The sequence below is a fragment of the Macaca nemestrina genome, chromosome 13 (genome assembly GCF_043159975.1).
Source record: "Macaca nemestrina isolate mMacNem1 chromosome 13, mMacNem.hap1, whole genome shotgun sequence".
NCBI lineage: Eukaryota > Metazoa > Chordata > Mammalia > Primates > Cercopithecidae > Macaca > Macaca nemestrina.
The window spans coordinates 102,670,661-102,694,463 of NC_092137.1; the positions used below are offsets into that span (position 1 = coordinate 102,670,661).

Consider the following 23,803-nt stretch of genomic DNA (forward strand, 5'->3'; position numbering starts at 1 on the left):
ACCAAACAAAACAAAATAACAACAAAAAGAAACTAACAAGGAATGGTGAGGTGCCCAGGGACTAGCAACACATGAAACCATCACCACCTCTAGGCCTGGAAGGGCAGGTGAAGGAAGCACTGTTTCTGCAGCTAGTGAGAGCTGGACATGGGCTAGAGGGCCCCCCAACAGCTCAGCTGTGGCTTACAACTGTGTCTAGAGAAACCAGCCAGCTGGCACCATGGCTCAGAAAAGAGGAAGTCAATGGACTAGATAGTCCAACCCCTCATTCCCCTAACCCTCTGCTCTCCTACCATTGGCCAAACCCCAACCTGAAGATGAGGGGTAAATAAGGGCACATTATGGATTTGGGGGTGCGGCACAAATGGAGAAGAATCAGTAGATGGAACGAGCCCCTGGTTGTCCATGGCTCGGGATGGGGAGATATAGGGGGATGAGGCTTGAGCAATATTAATTGCTTTTGCTCTTAGAGATGAGCTCTTATGACAGATACAAGCTGACTTTGAGTCATCAACAATGAGCAAGTTTCCCCCAAAAACTTCCTAGAAGCCAGACAATGGTGTCTGGTTCTCAGCTGAGAATCGGGCCTAAGCTTCAATATGCCAAGTACCCTGATTTCTCCTTTCCTTCCTATTTCTGAAACCAGGCTCTTAAGCAATTGAGAAAGTCACTTAAGATGGGAAAGTTTATTTTGGACTCAGATGATAATCTTTTCTCAGCATTTGTGTTTCCTTTCTGAAGCCTTTTGGGGTCACTGGCCTGGATCTCATGGAATCCTCCCTAGAGGGGCTGTTGACTGAGCTTGACCTGGATGGCAGAGAGGATCAAATTCAGCCATGTATGGGCCTGGGCTTTCTAGACGGCCCTCTTCTAAGTGGTAGTGACCCAAGGCTCCTCTTGTCATTGGGTATAACAACCACAGGAACCTAGGAACTCTTTCTTCTGTGTCTGCTCTGGCTTCCTCGCATCTACTAATTTCTAGCAGCCACATTTTATCCAGGCTTCTTGGCTTTTGTGCAAGAGAAGGTGACTTTGCATTTCCTGTCTAGCAACCTGCCATAGTGGAAAGAACCCTAGACATGGGGTTAGGGGCCCAGTTTGAACCCCAACAATTTTTATATACTATCGATTTGACCTAAACAGCCTCCATGTGCACTTCAAACTCTTTCCAAGACCGACATCCAAAGAGGCAATGTTTATTCATCCAGGATGCTTAATAGAATGATAATAACAGCATTGCGCATGTTTTTTCAGCACTCTGCTTTTAAGTGCATTGTCTCATGACAGTCTCATTATAGGTGAGAACACTGAAACACAGGGAAGGGAAGGAACTTGTTCAGGTCAGGGTTGAGTACCTTTGAATCCAGAATGTCTTGTTCCAAATTCAGTGCACTTTCCACTCTAGCAGGCTGTGTCTTGTCCAGTGAGTCCAGCTAGAAGGGGCTAGGATAAAGGTTGTGATGGCCAAAGCTTTGATAGTGTGACTCAGAATGCTGTGCACCCTTGCACTGGATCACTCCTGACCAGCCAATGATAATGATTTCCATATGGGTGTCTGTTTTGTCTTTCAGTCATGAGGCAGTGAAATCCATGTTTCATACCCAGATGAGGTGGGTCAGTCCTTTCAAGCATCCCTGCTCCTCTGACCCGTCTCCCTCACTTGCCTGGTTTGCTGGAGCCACCCATTCCCAAGACTCCTTGACTGCCATCTGTCCACAATGTCCTTCTGCATCCCAGTGTCTCGTCTTTGCTGAATGGTGTATTTTAATGCATTTAAATTAACCATTTTTTCCTTACCCACATACCACCTGCCTTGTCTTTGCTTTACTTTGCCTCCTTTCTTCCTCCCTTTCATGCCTCACTTCCACTGCTCTTCCAACCTTGAAGCATGAACCCTTGTAGTCCACATCGTCTTAGCAAAAGCCTATCTTGTCTCCCTAAACCCTGCTTACCATGAAATGGGGACTGTGACTGACCTACTAAAGGACTGTCTGTTTATAAGCCCCAACTTCTTACCCAGACTGGGCTCCAAAAAATTGCATCTATAACCGATATTTTTAATAAATGTTTATTCCCAGTATTCTGCTTACTGCTTCTGACCAACTACGAATGAGTAGTTTAGGTTAAATTTTACTTCTGACTTTTCTTGATGACAACCAAATGGCCCTAGATGGGTCTTTTCCTCAGGGTGGGGTTGACAGCCCTTGAAGTGGTCTTTGGATTAAGAACAAAATGCTGTGTGGGAGTTTGGGCTTTGGGAATGCTGGGGTAGAAGTGGTTGGTGCATTTGAGTCTGTGTTGCTGTGCACTGCACGTGACTTTGGATGATTCACATCATCTCTTGGGCTTGGGTTCCACATCTGTAGAGAAAGGTCAAGAGGAGAGTGCTCTAGGGACCTTCCTAGTTCTAAGTCTCTGTAGCTCTGGACTCTGTCCCTAACCTCTGTGAGAAATACATAAATAGGCTGCTTACTTGTGGCTCAATTAGCTGAACTATAGAATTGCAGATTGTTGGAGGTAGAAGGGGCCTGGGGTACAAGGTGGGGATGAAGCTTGTCCAAGGAAGCTGGTTGGAGGGAGAGCCAGGGCTAAAACCCTCATCTCCTGCCTCCTGCAGTGCTTATTTCAGGCTGGTCTCCATTCCTCTCCCCCAGTCTCCAGTTTCAAGTAAGGTAAAATGAGGCATACATATATGCATCTTTTCATATTTAAGTCACATTAAGTTAATTTGGTTTTGAAAAATTTCTAATACCATTGGAATAATCGGAGATACCCTGAGACCATGCAAGAATTGGCACAATCATGATAGGAAGCAAAATTACTGGAAATTCTAGCCCAATTGGCCACTGATTCACTGTGGAATTAGAATATGTCACTATGGTGGGCTGCCTCTGTAAAAGGGACACATGGGGGCAGAACTGGTTACTTACCCAATAGGGTTAAATACTGGAGATCCTGGCTCAGGAGATGCTCACATGGAATTACTTAGGACATTAGTAGAGTCCTAAAAATCAAAGACTTTGATGCATCTTAATTCCCGTGCATCGAAGACCCAGGAAGCAGCCTGAAAACAACCAGGCAAGGCTACTATGTTGAGGGGAATCGTGAATGGTATGAAGTTCTAATCCTGGCTCTGTCCCCAAAGTGCTGTGGGACCTATCCCTCTTGTGTCACTATCCTCATTTGTGAAATGAGCATCCCTGCAGCTCAGACAAACTAGGATTCTAAGCAGAACTGTGAGCAGAATCACCCGGCCTTCCTCTCCTACTGGCCTTTCATCACTATAGTAACCGCTGCTGCCGAAAATTGGGGTAAGGAACAAAGGAAAGGAGTGACAAATGGTGAGCAGGCACTTCAGTTTTGCAGACTCCACAGGAGTTGTTTTTATACACATTAACACATTAATAGGTGTGTCAGTGTATCTCACTTTGGGAGAAGGATTTTTATCCATCAGTGGTCACCTCAGACGCCTGGACATGAACGTCACTACCATTCAGCAGTTGCTTCCTTGATTGTCATCTCAGAGCACAGGGAAGGGGCTGCCTTTGACTGGGACTCTTCTTGGGTGCTGGAGTCTTGCCCTTGCTTTTGCATGGTGTTTAACTGAGCCTTTCTGGGAGGTAAAAGAAATGACCATGGATCTCTGTGCAGGCACTCTCCCCAGCCCTCTGCATCCTGCCACTTGCTCTCTGGATGATGGCTTCCCACTAGGCAGGGAGGCCCCAGGATTCTGGGGAGGTACAGGAGCACGGTTTAGGACCCAGCTTGCAGGGCCCACCACTTGTTTTCTGTAGCTGTCTGGCCTTGTGGTGGAGGATGCATGGCTGAGAGATCCACAGGCTGACCTCTACCTGTTTGGCTCAGCTGGATGTCAGTTCGGCAGCAGGTTTTTACCTTCAACATCTTCAGTACCTATCTCATTAAGTAAGGTGGGTTGTGCTATAGGTAATTGAGGGTCAGATCTAGGCCGGAAGGGAACTGAAATGCCATCTGCCCTTGCTAACGACCTTCAACCAACAAGCCACATCCCCCAATAAACACAAAAGTGAACAATGCAGTGAGCTAACAGAGCCAGCCTTTGTTTATTTGCCTTCAATGATCTCCAGTGGGCTAAGTCTCGTTAGGTAATTTGGCCTGAACCATTGGACTGAAGGTCAAGAGGTGACTTCGAGTTAGACACCGAATGAGCCAAGGTTGTGGGTAACTGAATTTTTATGTTTCTGAGAGAGTAGTCCCCAAACTAACCAGAAAAGATTTTCAAGTTTTTTCTTGTTTGGAGTTTCTGCCTTATTATTTCTCCTTCTTTTATTACAGACAATCAGTAGCTAAAAGTAAAGGGAGACTTATGGGCATGGACATTCTGTCTGGTTTTATGACCAAGCCCAGCTCTCTACTAGGAGTCTATTTGAGCTGATTCCAGAGCAGTTAACTGAATGGAGTGGATCGGACTGTTCTAAGGAATAGAGTAGAACTATCCACAAAATCATCCTTTAGGTCACATTTCTCCTTTTGTGGAGTCAATGGGGGTTTCTGACTGCCAGTGAAAGTCATTGTCTTTGAGACCCAACTCCACAAAGCCTTGGAGGAGAGCATGGATCCCATTCCAGTAGGCCTGGATTCGAGTCACCTTTTCCTTTCGCCCTGCTCCAGAATTGAGCTCCGGGCCCTGGGCAAGATCTCAGAAGGAGAGGAGCTGACTGTGTCCTACATCGACTTCCTCAACGTCAGTGAAGAACGCAAGAGGCAGTTGAAGAAGCAGTACTACTTTGACTGCACATGTGAACACTGCCAGAAAAAACTGAAGGACGACCTCTTCCTGGGGGTGAAAGACAATCCCAAGGTACATGCAACCCTGCTGCTGAGGTATTTGTGTCCATATTCTCCAGGAGCCAGTCACAGGTGGTTTCACAGCTAATCAGTGTGCCTTGCCCATGAGCTTCCTAGGGAGCAGCTGTGACCCTGGGGAGGAGGCAGGGTATGAGAGCAGAGCACCGTGGGTAGGTCCCAGCTAAGTCCTGGCACTGCCACTTGCCAGGTGTTTGAGTTTGGGGAAGTCACCCAGTTTTCTCAACTGTAAAATAGGAATGATGGTCCCATTGCAAGAGGTTGTTATAAAGATTAAAGAAGATGATGTGTATAAAAGGAGTGGCATACGGAGTAGACACTGGAAATTTTGGTTCCTCCTGTTGCTTCTTTATGAGTTGAGGGATGTTGAGAATTTAAGGTGCTGAGATCAGATGGGCAAAGATATTTGTCATCTGGTTATGAAAAAGATATTCCTAGTCCCATGGGGATGGGCAGTGTGGAGACAGGGCTATGTTTAGATTGGTCAACATCCTGAACTCCTGGGTAACTGTTGCTAGTTGATGGTCAGTCTGTTGAGCAGCAGAAGAAGGCTTGCTGACGGGAGGTCAAGAGCCCAGCTGAGCTGGGAGAGAGCGCTGAGGCGCCAGGTGTCAGAGTAGCCAGTTAAAGCAACAGAGCAGAAATGAGTGTGAAGTATTTAATCACTTACTGCAATAGTGTTAAGCAAGAAGCCAAAACCGAAGAAAGCACTGACTCTTCTTGTCCATTTCCTCCAGGGAAGCTGTGCTCAGGGGGAGGATGAGGGGGATCAGCACAGTCATGGAGGCATCTCACATGGCATTCTCTTTTATAAGGACACCAGTCATATGGGGTTAGGAGCCCACTCTATTCCAGTATGATCTCACCTTAACTAATTACATCTGCAATGACCCTATTGCCAAGTAAGATCTCATTCTGAGGTAGCTTCTGGGGCTAGACTTCAACATATGAATTTTGGGAGGATACAATTTTACCCCTAACACTGTGTATGCTACCATTTATGAACATTAAAAGGCACACACACACATGCACACCCATGCCCATGCAAGCATACTCGGTCTCCATACAGAAGTAGGAGGACCAGTGATGCCTGGGGTGAAGATATTGAGAGTCACCCTTCGCAGGAAGAGACAAAGCAGTTGGGGCCCAAGGATTAATGTTTTCTATAGGAACAACCTCTTTTCAGAGAAGCAAAGGTCTGTATTCTAGGAGATTTATATTGGATGTATGTGAGAGGCACTGAGCCCTACATCATGGGCGCTACAGAGAAGAATTTGTTATTGCACCCACCCTCACCCCGACCTTTCAGAACCTGCGGAAAGCATGTCTTATCTGTGAGCCAGCCAGCCTTCCTTCCTGGAGACAGGCACTGAGTATTTGTTTCATAACTTGCTTCCACACTACGTAATTATTATTATTATTATTATTATTATTATTATTATGAGGCCAGACCCTCTTTTCTCTGTTCTAAAATAAAACAACCATGTGGTCATTTCTTTAGACTTTTTGATGTTTACCTGGCAGTTTCAATCGTTCAGAAGGCTATGTGTGACCTTTAGTTCCCATCCCTTCACTTTAGATATGCTGTTACCAGCTGGTGACAATACACACACGTCTTCAGTATGAATTGCAGAGTTGGCATTTCTCTTGATATAAAAGATTGATGATTTCAGCTTGAACCTACCTGAATTCAAGGCAAAAACTTTCTATTGTATTTTTTTTTTTTTTTTCGAGACGGAGTGTTGCTCCGTCGCCCAGGCTGGAGTGCAGTGGCCGGATCTCGGCTCACTGCAAGCTCCGCCTCCCGGGTTCACGCCATTCTCCTGCCTCAGCCTCCCGAGTAGCTGGGACTACAGGCGCCCGCCGCCTCGCCCGGCTAATTTTTTGCATTTTTAGTAGAGACGGGGTTTCACAGTGTTAGCCAGGATGGTCTCGATCTCCTGACCTTGTGATCCGCCCGCCTCGGCCTCCCAAAGTGCTGGGATTACAGGCGTGAGCCACCGCGCCCGGCCTCTATTGTATTTTATATCAAATTGAGTTTCTCTATTAAAACAACTCAAAATAAAAATACCTATACTAACTGAGCAGGAAAAAATTGAGTATATCTTTTTAAAAGCAAATGCTTCCTCAGGCATTAAAAAAAGTTCCATAATAATGTAGTAGGAAGAATACTGGAAGAAGAATTATGAGGCCTGTGTACTAGTACTGGCTATGACTCTAAACACCTGGGCTTGGCCAAGTCTCTTCCTTCTGGGCCTCAGTTTCCTCATCTGTAAAATGGGGAGTTGGACTAACTTATTAACCATTTCCTCAAGCTGGACTGTCTCTGATGTCATCACAGTCATTTCCTTTCTTTTCTCTATAACACTGTATCCCAGACTGATAAGCCTCCATCAGTACACCATCCTCAAACCTTCAAATGCCATCAAAATCTTTCCTAGCTCCTCAATATATGTTTATGTAAACCTACGTAGAAATAAAAACCAAATATTTTTAAAATGGGAAAATAATAGCAAAATTTATGACATTTTTACTCAGTTGTGTCTCTGGACTATCTTTGTTTAGGCTGCTTAGGTTTTCTTTTGTAATCATTCTTTTTTAAAATTTATGTTATTTTTATTTATTTTTGAGATGAGGTTTCACTCTGTCACCCAGGCTGGAGTGCAGTAGTGTGATCTCAGCTCACCGCAGCCTCGACTTTCTGGGCTCCAGAGATTCTCCTGCCTTAGGCTCCTGAGTAGCTGGGACCATGGGTGCGTGCCACCACTGCAGACTAATTTTTGTATTATTTGTAGAGACGGGGTTTCACCATGTTGCCCAGGCTGGTCTCAAATTCTTGGCCTCAAGTGATCCACCCGTCGCAGCCTCTTGAAGTGCCGGGATTACAGGCATGAGCCACAGTGCCTGGCGGGTTTTTCCCCTGTCTCTCTCCAGCCTTTACTCATGATTTTCAAATAGGAATGTGCCAGGCCGGGCACGGTGGCTCACGCCTGCAATCCCAGAATTTTGGGAGGCCGAGGCAGGCAGATCACAAGGTCAGGAGTCTGATACCAGCCTGGACAATATGGTGAAACCCCATCTCTACTAAAAATACAAAAATTAGCCGAGCATGGTGGCCCACGCCTGTAATCCCAGCTACTCGGGAGGCTGAGGCAGAAGAATGGCTTGAACCCGGAAGGCGGAGGTTGCAGTAAGCTGCGATCGCACCACTGCATTCCAGCCTGGGCGACAGAGAAAGACTCCGTCTCAAATAAATAAATAAATATATAAATAAATAAATAAAATGAAAAAAATCAAATAGAAATGTGCCAATTTCTCCAGGCTTGGGAACCAACATCCTTCTTACCCCTTCTCCCTCCTTGGCTCCTTTTCCTCTGGCTCCTCCCCTTTCCTCTGGCTCCTCCCCGTTCATCTGGCTCCTCCCCTTTCCTATGGCTCCTCCCTTCTCCTCTGGCTCCTCCCCCAGCCCCTCAGATCGCCCAACCCTTGCTCCTTCTCCTCCGCCTCTGGGTCCTCCCTCCCTCTTCCTCCTTGTTTTCTGTAGAATCTGATGCTCCTGGAGACAGCAGCCTTTCACCACGGGGGTTCCTTAAATCCTGTGTGCAAATCAGAATGTTCTTGCCTTTATTGTGAAGAGTGGAGCCAAGTGGAACAACTCCGTTTCCTTTCTCACAATAGATTTATCACATGTTGCACTTACTAATTAACAACCTTTCTGCCAGGTTGTTTTGGGGAATCTTGTAAGTTGCCTCTTTAAACAAAATTGACTCACTTCCAGAGCTTCAAGTGACACTCCTCCTTACATCATCAAACTGAGCAAGACTTTGATGAACACTAACCACTTGGTATTCTCTTAATCTATCCTACGAGCTACTGATTACTCCAGAAGGTTCACTAAAAATTTTGAGATTTAAAGATAATAGAATTTACAGTAGATTAGATATCAGGGGTCATAAACTATACATGATTTTGTGAATCATACTTGGGTAATAAGCTATGGCTATAACTAGAAATGTGGGTTTGACAGATTAATGGTACACCTCTGGTCCATCAGTCACAGAACTCTGCACAACCAGGCAAGACATAGGCTTAATTCCAATAGGCTTAGGAAAGCAGTCACACACTGAAATGACTTCTTTGGGACAAAGACATGATTTGAGTTAACAGAGGGCTGAACAGCATTCCGGGGCATAAGGTAGCAGCTGGTAGCAGCAGGAGATTTCAGCCAAAGCCAGAAATCTCAGTCAAGTCAAAGGTCAAGGCCAAGGTTAAGCTAGGAGTGAGACCTGCAAGCAGAAGCTAGAGCACTGGTGGGTGCATCCATTATCAGAGTCAGGCCATGGAACAAATGCAGGTAGACACATAGAATAACTAACTCCAGGGAGGCCCAGATACAGAAGGATATGGAAATAAGGATAGCCAAAATTATAGGGATAGCCAAGAGCTATACAAAAGCCAAAGTGGGTGAGGTGGGCAGAAGAACAAATGTAGTACCCCTTTCCTTAGGAGAGCCTGACCCTGAAACAAGCTGTCCTGGCCAGAGGGCTCTCATACTGCAAGATGAAAACCCATGGCAGAACTGGTCCAGGACAGCTGGAAGAAGGAGGGAAGATGGTCTACAGAGAGGGATACGTTTTCATTGCAACAAATGCCCATTCTCTTGTTACTCTTTGGTAGTTTACTGAGGGTTACTTCACAAAACAATGTGAACCGCAAATCGAAAGGAAGCTGTTGAGTCTAATTCTTTATAGTGAAAAAATTGGACAACCGGAGAACTGGTTAAATAAATTATCCTAGCTTCATACAGTGGAAAACTTTACATTTATTAAAATGATATAGTTTTATATTGATATGGGAAAATGTCTGCAAAATACTGAGTGAAAAATTGCTATAGACAGATATATGGTATAATTCCAGTTAGAAAACATAGTCAATCCTATTGGCACGTACATACACATAGGCATGTGTGTGCACACATAGGACTGAAATTCAGCCAGTGCTTACTGGCAAAGTCATTTAGACATACCCAATGTTTAATTTAATTTAATCTAATAATTTTATTTAATTTTTTTTTGAGACAGGGTCTGGCTGTGTCACTCAGGCTGTAGTGCAGTGGTGTGATCTCGGCTCACTGCAACCTCTGCCTCCTGGGTTCAAGTGATTCTTGTGCCTCAGCCTCCCTAGTAGCTAGGACTACAGATGTGCACCAGTATACCTGGCTAATTTTTGTATTTTTAGTAGAGATGGGGTTTCACCCTATCGTGCAGGTTAGTATCAAACTCCTGAGCTCAGGTGATCTGCCCGCCTGGGCCTCCCAAAGTGCTGGGATTACAGGCGTGAGCCATCATGCTGGGCTGACATACCCATTGTTGATGGTCACTGTCTGTGCTTTGATTAGTCAGTGCTTTTTCTCTATCAGTCATTAAGTATTTTAAATATTATTTCTGTATGCACGCGTAGGAAAATGTTCCCCCAGATACTAACTGTAGTCATTAGGTGAGTTCTAGGGATTTCTACTTTTTTATTTTTTAACATACTTTTAAATATTGTTTTAATTTTCACAACTTGCATATGTCAATTTTACAGTCAGAATAAATAATAAAGTTATTTTCTTTTTTTTTTTTTTTTTTTTTTTTTTTTTTTTTTTTTTTTGAGACGGAGTCTCGCTCTGTCGCCCAGGCTGGAGTGCAGTGGCCGGATCTCAGCTCACTGCAAGCTCCGCCTCCCGGGTTTACGCCATTCTCCTGCCTCAGCCTCCCGAGTAGCTGGGACTACAGGCGCCCGCCACCTCGCCCGGCTAGTTTTTTTGTATTTTTAGTAGAGACGGGGTTTCACCATGTTAGCCAGGATGGTCTCGATCTCCTGACCTTGTGATCCGCCCGTCTCGGCCTCCCAAAGTGCTGGGATTACAGGCTTGAGCCACCGCGCCCGGCCTAAAGTTATTTTCATTTTGGAAAAAAGTTATAAAAGATTTGCTTAAGCAAAAAAAAAATGTTTCAGAAAAGGACTTCCAATAGGAATAAGCATAGCATGTAAACTTCTTGTTTAGACTTTGAGAAATTTGGCTCTTTTCCTTCAAAATTATTATGTCCCTGTGGGAAACGGCTTCTTAATTATGGCACTTCCTTGCCTCAAATATCAAAACCTTGTTTTGTTTTGTTTGTAAGATCACTAGGCTTCTTAGGCAAATGTAGACTCCTAATGAGTCCAGATTTCACAGGAACAGCTGACAGATGTTCTCCTGATATCCTTTTGGCTAAGACAAGGAAATACAGGCTGGATGCTAAGACATTTGGAAGAGTTTGAATAATTATAATCACAAGGACCCTCCTTAATGAACTCGAAGACAAATCGGAGTATGATTTTTGGGTCAAGTCCTTGGGGTCTGTCTTTAGCCCTGTGCTGGCTAGTATTTAAATCAATGACTTGGATGACAACAAAAATGCAAGGGTGTACCTGTGGAAATATGTGGTTGACTTGAAACAAAGAGGGACACCAGCAAATATTTTGGATGATAGAATCCAAAATGCCAGAGAAAACGCAATAGCTATCAATGTCAGTTTCTGCCCTGGGGTTCAAAGGGCCAGGAATTTGCACAGGCTGGAATGATTGGCTGACAGCAAGGGTCTGAGACTTGGCTTAATAGAAAACAGAAGTCAGAAATGTGATGAGAGAACTGGAATAGCTACAGGATCTTGGGTAGCATTTATAGGAATAAGGCATTCAGAATGAGGAAGGCATTAACCTTGCACTACATTGAATGTCAAAGATGGCAACTACTCAAAGGTGGAACGGGTTGCCTCACGAAGGCATCTCTAGCTCAATGGGTCTCTCTTTCCCAGTCCTCTCAGGAAGTGGTGAAGGAGATGATACAATTCTCCAAGGATACATTGGAAAAGATAGACAAGGCTCGTTCGGAGGGTTTGTATCATGAGGTAAGAATTCACTTGTTACAGAGGATGGGGTTAGAGAGGAGGGTGGAAACGTTCTCTAGTAAGGGAGGGAAATGGGGTGGGAATGGGCGGGCAGGGGGCTACCAAGCAGGTTGTTTTTCTAGATGTCCCTTGGTTGAGACCATGACTCTTCTTGCCCCTAAACCTTTAGCATCTCTTAGGGGTGTATTCTCAGTGACTGATTATTAACCCACTGAGACTGGGTCCGAGGGGAGCAAATGCAGACAGACACTTGTCCCTGGGGGATCTGTGATGTCTAAACCTGGCATCAGAGATGAGGGAATGCAGATGGCAGTGGACATACTGGGAGTGAGTTTCATGCTTTCCCATAATTGAATGCATGTGCCAGCTACAGTTTTCTGCCTCTGCCAACTGAGCATTCATCCTTGGCTCTTGAAGCGCCAGGGATTCTCAGCTGGCTCTATACTAGAATCACCTTTGAAAAATTTTGATGCTCAGGCCCCCACTCAGGACAATTTCACCAGAATCTCCAGGCATGGAACCCTGATAGCAAGATTTTTAAAGCTCTCAGGTGATTTCAATGTGTAACCAAAGGTGAGACCCACTGCCAGACACTGGCCTGCAGGGTATTTGCATTGAATTAACCTGAGCAGCTTGTTGGAAATACTGATTTCCAGTCTCACACTCTAAGATGTGACTCATTCAATCTGCAGCAGAAAACAGGGACCATGAATTAGCATTTTTGTTCCCCAAGCTCGCTAAACAACTTGAATGTTAATGCCACTAGAGCATGTCAGTGCGGGAGATTAATTTCTATTGATTTCTATTTATATTTTCCTTCTCTTCTTCCTCCTTCTTTACTAACTCGCTTATTGCACATTTCTAAGCCCTTACTGGGGTGGCCAACATAAGACACTCTCCTTGCCTGGAAGGAGTTCTGTCAGGTGGGGAGACAGTCACACAAACAAGGTGTTACTGTACAACATGGAAAATCTATGTCAGAGGCACGAGGTGGGAGCTGGAGTGAGCAGGAGGTCCCCACTGGCTCCATTGCGCTGGCTTCTCTCCTCTACATTTCTTCTCCTTCCCCATTCAGACCTGGCAGGGCTAGGTGTGACTCTGGACACTGCCCCCTTGGGTTTAAGAGGATTGTTTTCAGGATGAATTGATTGCCAGCCATCATCTTTCCACTTCCTGCTACGCCCCCACCACCTCAGGTTGCCTCATGAACTCTGGGAAAGTCTCAGAGCAAAATTAGTTCTCACTGATTTTAAACGGAAGGAATTGTACGGCATTTCTCCCATGAGAGCTTCAAAGGAAGGAGAGGAGAACAATGAACACCTAAAATCTAGAGACCACTGGACTTCGTAGGGTAGGGCCTAAGCCTATGTCTACACAAGAGTCAGTCAGAAAAGCCTGGTTGCAGGATGACTGTGGTCAGGCCCATCTTTTTCCTCACCAGAGCCAAGGCTGAATCCTTCTGGGGATGTTTTGCAGTTTCCCGGGAGCTCATGCATCTTGTACCCTTCAGTAGGACATAATTATTCAAACCCACTGAGCCTAAGGACCACCCAGGGGCTTATACATAAAAACTACACATCCAGGGTTTCTCTCCCAGATATTTGGTTTCAATTGGTCTGGGGTAGGACTTGAACATCAGTGTTTTAAAAAAGCTTTCTGATGATTCCAAAGCCCAGTGAGTGGAGAATCACAGGAATGGTGGTGAAGCTGGAGCTCAACTGCTTGGTTTCAGTGCTTGATCCATTGCTCACCATCTGTGTGACTTTGGCAAAGTACTTACCCTCTCTGTGCTTCAGTTTTCTCATCTGGTAAAATGGGATTATTAGTAGTACTCATCTCAATGTGTTGTTATAATAGATATACATTTATTTGTATATGTATATATGTATGTATGCATGTATGCGTGCATATATATATCTCGGTATCTGTAGAGAATTGGTTCTAGGACTGCCACAGATACTAAAATCTGCAGATGCTCAAGTCCCTTGTATAAAATAGTGTATTCTTGCATACAACCTATGCACATCCTTCCGTATACTTTAAAGCATCTCTAAATTACTTATAACACCTAATACAATGTAAATCCTATGCAAGTAGCTGTTATACTGTATTGATTTGTTAGTATTGTTTTTTGTTGTTGTATTGTTCTTTCTTTCTTTTAACATATTTTTGGCCAGGTATGGTGGCTCATGCCTGTAATCCTAGCACTTTGGGAGGCCGAGATGGGCAGATTGCCTGAGCTCAGGAGTTTGAGACCAGCCTGGGCAACATGGTGAAACCCTGTCTCTACTAAGAACACAAAAATTAGTCGGGCATGGTGGTGGGCACCTGTAACCCCAGCTACTCAGAAGGCTGAGGCAGGAGAATCACTTGAACCTGGGATGTGGAGGTTGCAGTGAGCCAAGATCAAGCCACTGCACTTCAGCCTGGGCAATGGAGTGAGAGTCTTGTCTCTCTCTCTCTCTCTCTCTCTCTCTCTCTCTCTATATATATATATATATATATATATATATATGGAACTTGTGCTTATACAGATCTGATTGTACATTTATATGTGTGTGTGTATGTATAGCTTTCATAGCTTCCCGCTACCTACTGATTTTGGAAACTCCGCACTGTGCTGCATCTGCCATGTTTCACACCATTACCCTTCCCATCCTTACCCCTTAGCCAATGGGACCACTTTGCAATTCATACCCCAAAACCGTGCTTTCCCACCTCTGTCAGCAATTGCCCCACTCTTAAAAAGAATGAGTGTCTGATACCATCATGATGGTCGCGTATGTGAATTAAGCGTGTGCTCTGGTGCAATGGTAATGGGCAGGGCCTCTGTCTCACTCTAGGTTGTGAAATTATGCCGGGAGTGCCTGCAAAAGCAGGAGCCAGTGTTTGCTGACACCAACATCTACACGCTGCGGATACTGAGCATTGTTTCGGAGGTCCTTTCCTACCTCCAGGCTTTTGAGGAGGCCTCGGACTATGCCAGGAGGATGGTGGACGGCTATATGTAGGTGACGATTCTGGGTCTCAGATAGTCTCTTGGAAGTGTGTCTATTCCAGGGATGGCAAATAGATAGCATATTTACTGCTGCCTCTCCCTCCTATACCCACAGCAGGCGTCACGAATCCATCACGGCTCTCTTTTTGACTGAGCCTTTTTATCATGGTGCTCCAGTGGTAATGACCAAACAATCAGAGTTGGTGCTTGAAATGAAACCTATTTGTCATCCCTGGTCTTTCCCAAATTCTCCAGCACATCTATTACTTGGGTGTCGTCTTCTGCTTTTGATTTCCTTCAGGCTAGCCCCAGCTTGATTTTAAGTGATCGGACCCCGCCCTCCACCCCGTAATCCACACAGGCAATTCTGGGAGCTTTTATTTATTTATATATTTATTTATTTATTTATTTATTTTTAAAAGAGCCATCAATCATCTTTGCTTAAAAATTGTAAAATTCAATTCCCTTGCCTTCCATCTGCCAATACCCTCTCTTGCTTTCTGTGTCCATGTTGTCATGCGAATTTGTGTTTCTGGCCAAATAAGTTGACCCAAGTTCATTTCTTTGAGAGGATGTTAGTCATAAACAAAACGTAGAACGTTTTGTAGAAAGGTTCTAAATGTAGAACAAGAAATGTAGAACAAAATGTAGAACAAGAAACTATACAACATGCTAAGGAAGCCCTGCAAAATGGTGCCAACCAGGTGAAAATACAATGCTGGCTCAAAAAGGACATTTAAATTATTTTTTCTCCCTTGACCTTCCTACCACTTTCCGGGGAGAGGTCTGAGGTGCTCCTGAGAGCTGTGAGCTCCCCGTGCTCAAGCTCAGAGAGTACGATCCTGGCCCCTTTTTCTCACAAGGACTTGGCTGGGCAGCCCAGGCCAGAGTTTCAGCTATCACAGCCTCACTGTGTAGAATGTTTGGCAACTCGTTCCATGTCTCTGTGCCTCAGTTTCCCCTTGGCGGCTACAGAAGACTCACAGTGCTGAGGGGAAGAGCAGACGGGCTTAATCAACGAGGGCACTTTATACATTATTAAATTAAGTGCAGACATAAGGATGACTGGTATAATGTATGATTATTTGCTATGCTCCCACAGGAAGCTCTACCACCCCAACAATGCCCAACTTGGCATGGCCGTGATGCGGGCAGGGCTGACCAACTGGCACGCTGGTAACATTGAGGTGGGGCATGGGATGATCTGCAAAGCCTATGCCATTCTTCTGGTGACACATGGACCCTCCCACCCCATCACCAAGGACTTAGAGGTAAGTAGCATCTTGGGGCTGGTGTTCCCTTCCTGGCCTGAGGTTTCTGAGGATGAGAGTGTGAGTTTTGGTGGACTCTGCTTTAGAAAAGTCCACATACTCCCAGCTAGACCAAGGGGAACTCAGAAATGCTTTAGCCCACTACCCTTGTGTGTTAGACCGTTCATGTTACCATAAATGAATACCTGAGATTGGGTAATTTATAGAGAAAAGAGGCTTATGTTGGCTCATGGTTCTGCAGACTGCATAGGAAGTGTGGTGCTGACATCTGCTTCTGGTGAGGGCCTCAGGAAGCTTCTAATCATGCCAGGAGGGAAAGGGAGTCAGTGTGTCACATGACGAGAGAGGGAGCAAGAGAGAGAGGCAGAGGTGCCAGGCTTTTTTAAACAAGCAGATCTGGTGTGAACTCAGAGCGAGAACTCACTCCTACCAAGTGGATGGCACTAAGCAATTCATGAGAGATCTGCTCCCATGACTCGAGCACGTCCGCCAGGCCCCACCTCCAACACTGGGGGTCACATTTCAGTGTGAGATTTGGAAGGGACAAATATCCAAACCATATCACCTTGCTTCACACATGAGGAAATTGAGGCTCAGGGAAGGAGGGCAATCTGTCCATAGTCACACAGCGAGTTAATGGCAAAGCTGAGACTTGAAGCCTGAGTCTGTTGAACCTTAACACCCCAAACCTGGAGTGAGGAAATGCAAACAACGGTGTATGTGTGGGGGGGTGGGGAGGGGGTGGGTGTGCGCGCGCGAACGCGCAGCCATTTATATTAGAAAGCATCCTGTGTAACATGGAGTATAGTTAGGGATCACAGGCTCTGGAATCACACCTCCAGGTTGAGTTCCAGCTTCACTGCTTTCTGGTTGTGTGATTTTGCAAATATTGAATGTATAGCTCTCAGTCTCCTCATCAGTAAAATGGGGAAAGGATAGGGTTGTGACGAGTGCTCATGAGTTAATGTGTGAAATGCACTTAGTGCCTGGCAAATGGTGCTGCTGGTGTCCTTGTTGCTTTGATGGGCTGGTTTGAGAGTGACAGGGCTGTCCTCAGACAGTACAGTCTAGGGAAAGCGGACAGACTTTGGTGTTATAAAATGTAGGATGACTATGACACTTAGGACTGGCGTGGTCTCAGGTATGGATGTCCTTTTACTATTCAGATCCCAAGTTTCCTCATTTATAAAATGGAAATAATATACTAGCCCCTCAAAATTGGCAGGAGTGAGGGGCAGAAAAGCAGGGTAACTAGCTTTATGTCTAGGGTACCGAGCCTGTCAAAGGCAGAGCCTTTGTTGATTTTACTCACGGCTGTGAGCCTCTGAATGCCTGGCCCTTAAGCAATATTTCTTGAATGGACATGTGGGAGGATGAGGGCTCTTCTGTGTGTCACACACTGTAATCTTCCCAACCCACAGTAAGGTACAAAAAGGGGGAGAAAACTGATGGCTGAAGCAATTACTTCACTTGCGTGAGGTCCCACACTAGTATCTGCAGGGGCCAGGGTTCAAATCCAGGTCCCCACTGGGCAGTTCCTGAGAACAAACACTCTTTTCTGAGAATGGTTCCTTCAGCTACTCTCCCAGTGTTCTGACTCCCTCTCCCTGACAATGGACACACTGCCAGGATGTTAGGCCCTCGATGAATGAGTGTGTGTGTGTGTATATGTGTGTGTGTGTTCTGAGGGGATAGAGTTGAATCTCCATGGCTGGAAGTAATTTACCCCAAGGTATATCAGAGACCGGCATGTCCTAGGGTCTTGCCATCACTGTTTATGATATATCTGTGTCCCACAGGCCATGCGGGTGCAGACGGAGATGGAGCTACGCATGTTCCGTCAGAATGAATTCATGTACTACAAGATGCGTGAGGCTGCCCTGAACAATCAGCCTATGCAGGTCATGGCTGAGCCCAGCAATGAGCCAGCCCCAGCTCTGTTCCACAAGAAGCAATGAGGACTGCCCAGTGGAGGAGGGGCAATGTGGCTGGGGAGCTAGGGAGAGACTCTGGAGGTGGTGGGTCTCTGGGGACACCCCTGATGAGGAAGTTGAGGTAATGCTTAACCTTATTGCTGTGAGAATTTACTGCCCTGTGTTTCCCAGTGCCATTTTGGCTCAATTCAAGTCTATTCAAGTTAACTCTATCTCAGCCCAGACCGACTCCTCCTACAAATATTATTGGATGATAGGCCCTAGAACCCAATAAAGGAGCTCCAAATGTCATTGGGTGGGGAAGCAAAATGTAGAGAAACATTTAAAGCACACTGTAATAATAGATGCAATTGTAAACTATATGGAGGAGGGTGCAGAGGAGGGAATGTGTCTGGTGTGTGATGTGTGTGTGTGCAGTGGGGGTATCACAGAAAGTATGACATCTGAGTTGAGGGTGGCAGGTGCCTGGAGTCTCAGGTGGCTGCTTACCCATCTGTGCAGGTGTCTCTGGGGCTGCTGGTCTCCCCTGTGGTCTGCAATAGACATGATTGGCTGAGCAGGATATATGATGCTGTGTGGTTGGTGTGGAGTTATGAAGAAGGGGCTGAGTTCGGGCCACTTAGGCTCTACTCAGAGACCTGAAACCACTTCAGAATGGTGCATTTGTGGAAAGAGCTGGCTGGGGGCCTTGCCCAAACCACCTGTGGTCTTAATTTAAAGCCTGGGGGAAAAAAGTCTGGGTTCCAACTAGAATTCTAGAAATATTTCTAGAACACACAGAGAGGGAATAACTCCCTCCATCACCCTTACCTTGTGGTTCCCTGTGATTTTAGATAATGTCTGATATTTTTCTGGCTATTTACCTAGTAGGATTTAAAAAATCAAAGTGAAGCTGAGAGACAATCTTGGAAACACACATACCTGTTGATCATGGGCCCTGCAGAATTGGCCCTTGGGGGCTTTATTTGGTTACATGTGCCTGGGTGGTCTTTACCAGCTTAGACTCTATCATGGGACCCCATGAAGCTCCATTCTCGATACTGAATAATTATTACTTCCCTTGCTGAGTTTGTTTTTCTGTCATGCTCTTGGGGCTTCTGCTCTTCTCACCAGAAAGAACATTTGAATCTGGATTCTTGTATACCTGGGTTAGAGTCTTTTCAGAGGTGTGGTCAATTTATTCTGATCTCCGGGAAGGCTGTTGTGATTTCCTTCTAAGAAATGAGGGTCTTGAAAATCAACCAATCCCAAGATTAGCTTGTTATCCTGTTACTTTCTGAGACCCCAAATTTCTCACCAATGTTTTGGGAGATCCTGGAACAGATCCCTTCAGTTGGGGGTATCACCAAGACTTCTACACAACCCAGGGCTACCACTGACCTCCAAGCTCTACCCCACATCTTGAAGTCCATTGATCCCACCAGGTCCCATGTTTGTTATCTATGCCTAAATGTTAGCTTCTCCATCCTCACCACATGATGACCCACTGTGCCCCTCTGAACACTGCCTAGTGGCTGAAAACTCTGCAAATGGGCCACATTTTTGCAAAATACTTGTATCTGACACTTAGGTCTTCTTTGAAGATTTTCCTTTCTAGAAGGTTTTACAAGAAGTCTTTTACTTTACTGATAGTCTTTCAAGCCCCCACACCACAGGCTTAGGGATGGCACTAACATTCTCCCAGGGATCTAACTGGCATGTTCAAATTATCACTCTTTACCTTCATATAAAATGTCTCCCCCAAACCTTTTCCCCTTCTTTGTCATTGTCATCTGCTAAGCCACTGGTCATTTCCCCATATTCATTCATAGTCTTTTTCCATCCTATCTTTCTAATATTTGTTGTCTTTAACAAACTGTGCTCTGTGTCTGTGCTCCTACTTCCCTCTCAGACCATTGGAATGTGAGTCCTCCTCCCGCTCGGCATGTCCTCTGGATCCCTTCCCCTCCTTTGACCCCCAGACTTTGCTCCATCTATTATTGCTTCTCCATCCTAGATCCTTGACATTTCTCACCCCACTGGCCTTCTCAAGTGCAATCAATAAAAATGCTGAGAACTCTTGGATGGTAATCTTCATGACTAAGTTTATTTAGTTGTATAGTTATTATCTGCCTTTCTTCACTTTGCATTTCTTCTTGAATCCATTGCAGATTGGCTTCCACTCCCACTCCTCCACTAAAAATGCTCTTACCAAGATCAAATCTAATGGGCACTTTTTAAGTTCCTATGTGATTTGGCTTTTCTGTGTCAATCATCACTCCCAGCCCTTGATTTCGGTGACCCACTTCCTTGTGATGATCTTCTGATCTGGTTTCTCAGGTTCCTTCACTGGTCCTTTTTCTTTCCCTGCCCCTGATATATTGACGTTTCCTGGAGTTGGTTTTGTTCTTGATTCATTCTCATCTCATTCTGCACACACTCCCTGCATAAACTCAGGCAGGCCCCTCATTTAATGACCACCTGAAGGCTGATGATTCTCAAATCTGTATTCCCTGATCTTGCATTTGAGTTCCAGCCCCACTTATCCTCTTGGATATTCTGTAGGCCCAGCAAACTCATCATGTCCAAAGTGAAACTTTTTCTCTTTCCTGTCTCCTCTCCCGTGATCTGTTCTTCTTTAGAACACCACCCAAGAACGTCACCTCCTCCATCAGATTGTGAGCTCCTGGCGGGCAAGAGCTGTGTCCTATTCATCTTCCTATCCCCAGAACCTTGCCTGGAACGTGGTAGGTGCTCAGTAAATGTGTGTTGAATAAATGAATGAATGAATGAAGAAATGAATGAATTTGCTTACTTCAATGCAAAAGAACCATGAAACTATTTTGAGTTTTTATGTTATAGCAGTCAGCAAATCCTATTAAACACTTTGTGTTTCCAAGCAATAAGTGTGGCTTCTTTCTTTCTGACAATCTTTTTAGAGCAGCACTGTCTAATGGAATTTTCTGTGATGATGGAAATGTATTATATCTATGTTGTCCAATACAGTACAGTAGCTACTAGCAGCTTGTGACTATTGAGCACTGGAGTATAATTGAATAACAGAATTTTAAATGTTATTTAATTTCAACTAATTTATACTTAGCTAGCCAATGTGGCTAGTGGCTACCATATTAGATTGTGCAATTTTAGAGAAATACTTCAGTGTCATTTCTAAGAACATGGACACTAAGAAAAACCATCCAGGTTTGCCTTTATCCCAGCTTTCCTAATCTTATCTGCACTAGTTATTTCACCCGTGCCTCAGTTTCCTGACTTCTGCCTATTGCATAAGTTTACTGTGAGGACTAACTTTTTAAAGTGTAAAGCCCTGAGAACCCAGCCCATCATATGTGCTTAGTGACTATTATTAGCTATTATTACACTTTGAGCATTCCAACCTTGCTTCTCCTGGGGTGTCCCTTCTCCCAGTTAGAAGATGAAGGTGGAGGGTAGAGGCAAGCAGTGGTGTGATGGAACTAGCTCTTATCGGCTTGGGAGAGCCGGCAGGGCACATCTCTTCCCAACTCTGCATTCATCAATATCACACTGATAACTTAAAATTGGCCATGGTGGGAATATTTAAACCATAGTAATGGCCTAACTTAGGAACACATTAATTCGCAGTGTTGTCAGTCTATAAAGGAGCTTCACTACATGGGAGTAGCAAAACAGATCGTAGAAAGACCATTAAAGAAGTCTTCACTTAAACTGGGGTGAAATCTGCATCCTGAAACCTCTATTCCTTAAGGCCATGCCAAACAAATCTAAGACCTCTGATTACCCTTTAGATGAAGCCGTCTGCCCACGGCACCATTGATATATTGATAAATACATGTATTAAAGGGCAGACATAGCCATTGCTTGGGTGAGTCACAGCGTACACTTTTCGGATACCGAAGGGAAAAATATAGTTGGGGGCATATAGCAGAGAGAATAGCAACATTTCTTCTTATTATTTTTTTTGAGACAGGGTCTCCCTTTGTCACCTAGGCTGGAGTGCAGTGGAGCGATCATGGCTCACTGCAGCCTCAACCTTCTAGGTTCAAATGATTCTCCCACCTCAGCCTGCCAAGCTGCTGGGATGACAGGGTGTGCACTACCACCCCTGGCTAATTTATTTATTTATTTATTTTGTAAAGTTGAGGTTTCACTATGTTGCCCAGGCTGGTCTCAATCTCCTAAGCTCAATCGATTCACCTGCCTGGGCCTCCCAAAGTGCTAGGATGACAGGTGTGAGCCACTGCACCTGGCCAAGAATAACAATATTTCTGAGGGCAGTTGGAGGTCCAAGCTTCTGGACCAAGGCATGCACAGTTGTGGATAACATCCAGTGCATGAAAGTAAATAGCCCTTCTAGAAGCTCCCTGCCCCTCCTGGCCCAGCATTAATTACATTCACAACCCAGTCTCACCTGGGCCAGGAGGACTCCTCTCTCTTAGAGAAGTACAATAGGCAGCAGCACGGCTGTAAGCCACGGTACCGTTCTGCTCACTCTGGCAGAAACTCAGTCCTCATTTCCCAGTCCTGGCCTCCCCAGCTCACGAAGCTTGGTCTGAGAACAATCTGACCCAAGCACAATGCTACAGTTCCCCAGATGTCTTTAGGAGTTGTGTTTATTTCCCATGGCTGCTGGAACAAATTACCACACACATTTTGTAGCTTAAAACAAAACAGATTTATCATTTTTCAGTTCTAGAGGTCAGAAGTCTAAAATGGGTGTCACGGGGCTAACACCAAGGCGCCAGCAGGGCTGTGTTCCTTCTGAAGGTTCCAGGAGAGCAAGCGTCTTCCTCTAAAATGCCCACATTCCTTGGCAGTGGCCCCCAACCAGCAATCACATCACTCTGACTCCCCTTCTGTCATCACGTCTCCTTTGCCCCTCCTGCCTTTCTCTTTTACTGATAAGGACCCTTGTGGTTCCATTGGATCCACTAGGATCATCCAGAATAATCTCCCCATCTCAAGGTCCTTACCTTAATCACATCTACAAAATCCCCTTTGCCATGTAAGGTAACACATAAACAGTACTGGGAATTAGGACATGGACATCTTTTGGGGGACTTCCCTCTGCTTACCACAGCAGTTTTGCTATCGAGTCCTCAGACCCGCCCTGCATCCACAGTTGCAAGCCTCTGAGCAGAAGACCTGGAACCTGAATCCTGCAGTCCAGGCTGCTGGAGAATGAATATTCCTTTCTATACAGTTCTTTGATGGCCATGTCCAGTTTGCCTTCTTTCTCTTCCCTGTTCACAAGGCAGGGTTTTAAAATTCTCTCTTTGTAGATCACAGCCCTTTCTCACTGCTGCCCTTCTGCTCACCTGTGCTGGGCAGGTGTGGAGTCCTTTTACAGACCTAGCACCTTTCCGGGGATGGCCAAGAGCTGGGACAGTGCAGGGGACTAAAATTTGAGGCAGCAGATAGAATTCTAGATATGTGGCTTGTGTCAGTCAGTGGCACTTATATTTGGCCTTGGTGGACACTTTCCAACCCTTTCTCTAGGGACAGGAGGCTTTGAGGAGGCGGTTCAGGACAGGCTGGTGCGGGATGAAGCCTGAACCTGTCACAGCACAGCATTTCCTGACACACAGTGATGGCCCATGAGTCAATGCAGTGCCGGTAGAGATTTCAAAACAATGTGAAGAAGAGCCCTGATCTGTAGCATTTGCTGATTTCCCTGGTGTAAACACTCCCGCGAAGGCCGATGTCAAATGCCAAGCTGTATGCTGAATCGGGACCTGGGACTAGGTGGCTCCAACCATATTGCTTGTGACTCAAGCCAGGCAATTAGACCCTTGTTGGGCAACCCTTTCCCTTCTGAACTGGAGGAGGAGGAGTCCTTGC

General features: G+C 45.3%; 1 protein-coding gene across 2 annotated transcripts in view; it reads left to right on the top strand.

Moving 5' to 3' along the window:
• LOC105496021 (SET and MYND domain containing 1) overlaps positions 1-20,879 on the top strand; it is a 45,095-nt gene extending 24,216 nt beyond the window's left edge. The window contains exons 5-10 of one of the 2 annotated variants that reach the window (XM_011766052.2): positions 1,572-1,610; positions 4,651-4,840; positions 11,688-11,780; positions 14,624-14,787; positions 15,881-16,049; positions 17,849-20,879. In XM_011766052.2, the coding sequence (XP_011764354.2) occupies positions 1,572-1,610; positions 4,651-4,840; positions 11,688-11,780; positions 14,624-14,787; positions 15,881-16,049; positions 17,849-18,007 (814 nt within the window). In that variant the 3' untranslated portion in view covers positions 18,008-20,879. The remainder of the gene's footprint in view (positions 1-1,571; positions 1,611-4,650; positions 4,841-11,687; positions 11,781-14,623; positions 14,788-15,880; positions 16,050-17,848) is intronic. The other variant, XM_011766053.3, reaches the window with a different exon arrangement.
• The last annotated feature ends 2,924 nt before the right edge of the window (positions 20,880-23,803 follow it).